Source organism: Tetrahymena thermophila, assembly GCF_000189635.1.
Source record: "Tetrahymena thermophila SB210 genomic scaffold scf_8255274, whole genome shotgun sequence".
In the NCBI taxonomy this organism is placed as follows: domain Eukaryota; phylum Ciliophora; class Oligohymenophorea; order Hymenostomatida; family Tetrahymenidae; genus Tetrahymena; species Tetrahymena thermophila.
The window spans coordinates 1-1,157 of NW_002476823.1; the positions used below are offsets into that span (position 1 = coordinate 1).

General features: G+C 25.5%; 1 protein-coding gene across 1 annotated transcript; it reads right to left on the reverse strand. All coding sequences in view use genetic code 6, as the record gives it.

The window, feature by feature from the left end:
• Window positions 1-112: 112 nt before the first annotated feature.
• On the reverse strand, window positions 113-1,050 carry TTHERM_02370050 (kinase domain protein; the record flags this gene model as incomplete). The annotated part of the gene is made up of 6 exons (XM_001028479.2): window positions 113-194; window positions 334-358; window positions 457-475; window positions 529-642; window positions 702-760; window positions 843-1,050. 6 exons carry the CDS (start codon window positions 1,048-1,050, stop codon window positions 113-115), a joined length of 507 nt encoding a protein of 168 aa, XP_001028479.2.
• Between the last annotated feature and the right edge of the window lie 107 nt (window positions 1,051-1,157).

Consider the following 1,157-nt stretch of genomic DNA (forward strand, 5'->3'; position numbering starts at 1 on the left):
TCCTTTTAATATAATTAAAACGTCTTTTATCGATAACCTATCTTCTGGCTTGAATTAAGTTAATCCGTTAATTATGAACTTAAGCTGGTTTTTGTAAGTGAATTACTCAAATTCATTGCTGTAATTCAATGGCAAATGCTTCTTGAACATTAAAGTGCTTTTGAAGTCTTAAACCATAAGGTAAATTAGATAACCTTAATATTTATTAAACATTTTATCGAATTGAATATCCAACTATCTTAATATCTATATATCTATCTATCTACAATAAACTCTCAATATTTTGGTTCAAAAAAAGGGTGAAAAAAAAATTATTAGTCAGATTCTATTTACTTTTTTATCAAAAATCTAAGTATATCTAGTACCAAAAATATTGAGAATTTAATGTATATATTGTTCAATAATCAATCAAAGTAGATAAATATTTATATGCAAATAACTAAGATTATTAATTACCTAATGAGAAACATTCACTCTATTTTAATAGAAAAAACAAGTTAAAATTTGTTTAAATTGTAACTAATTTACCTTAATAGTTGGCTTTGTGCTTATGTTTAATCCTAGTTTTTAGTATTCATCTGCATAATCTTGAAATTTATTTGGATCATAACATTCTGGAGCTTAGAATAGCCAGTTACCTAACTGTAAAATTAAGAATTATTTCAGAAAGTAGGCTTTCTATAAGTAATATAAAGAATTACATATTGGTTCATTCCGTATCCAGATGTTTTTGTTAGGCTATCTGCCAATCCTAAATCAGCTATAATTATTTTTTAGTTAGTTAGTTAATAATTAAGAGCAGATAAATTAAATCTTTTTGCATTTTATATTCAAAAACTTACAAACTACAGCATTTCCATTATAGTCAATGAGTATATTATCCATTTTAAGATCGTTGGAAATACACTTCTAGGAATGAATGTGCAAAAGACCTTCCGCAATATCTTTAGCATACTTGATTGCAGATAATTCATTTAGTTTTTTGTTAGGACTCTTTTCAATAAGCTCACTTAGAGTTCCTTTTTAAATACATTTTTTTAGTGACCTCATAAAATATTGATGCTTTTTACCTTAACATTCACTCAAAACTAAGTAAATAAACTCCTTTCCTTCAATTTTCTTTAACAAGTTGACAACATATGTAGAACCTTTACACT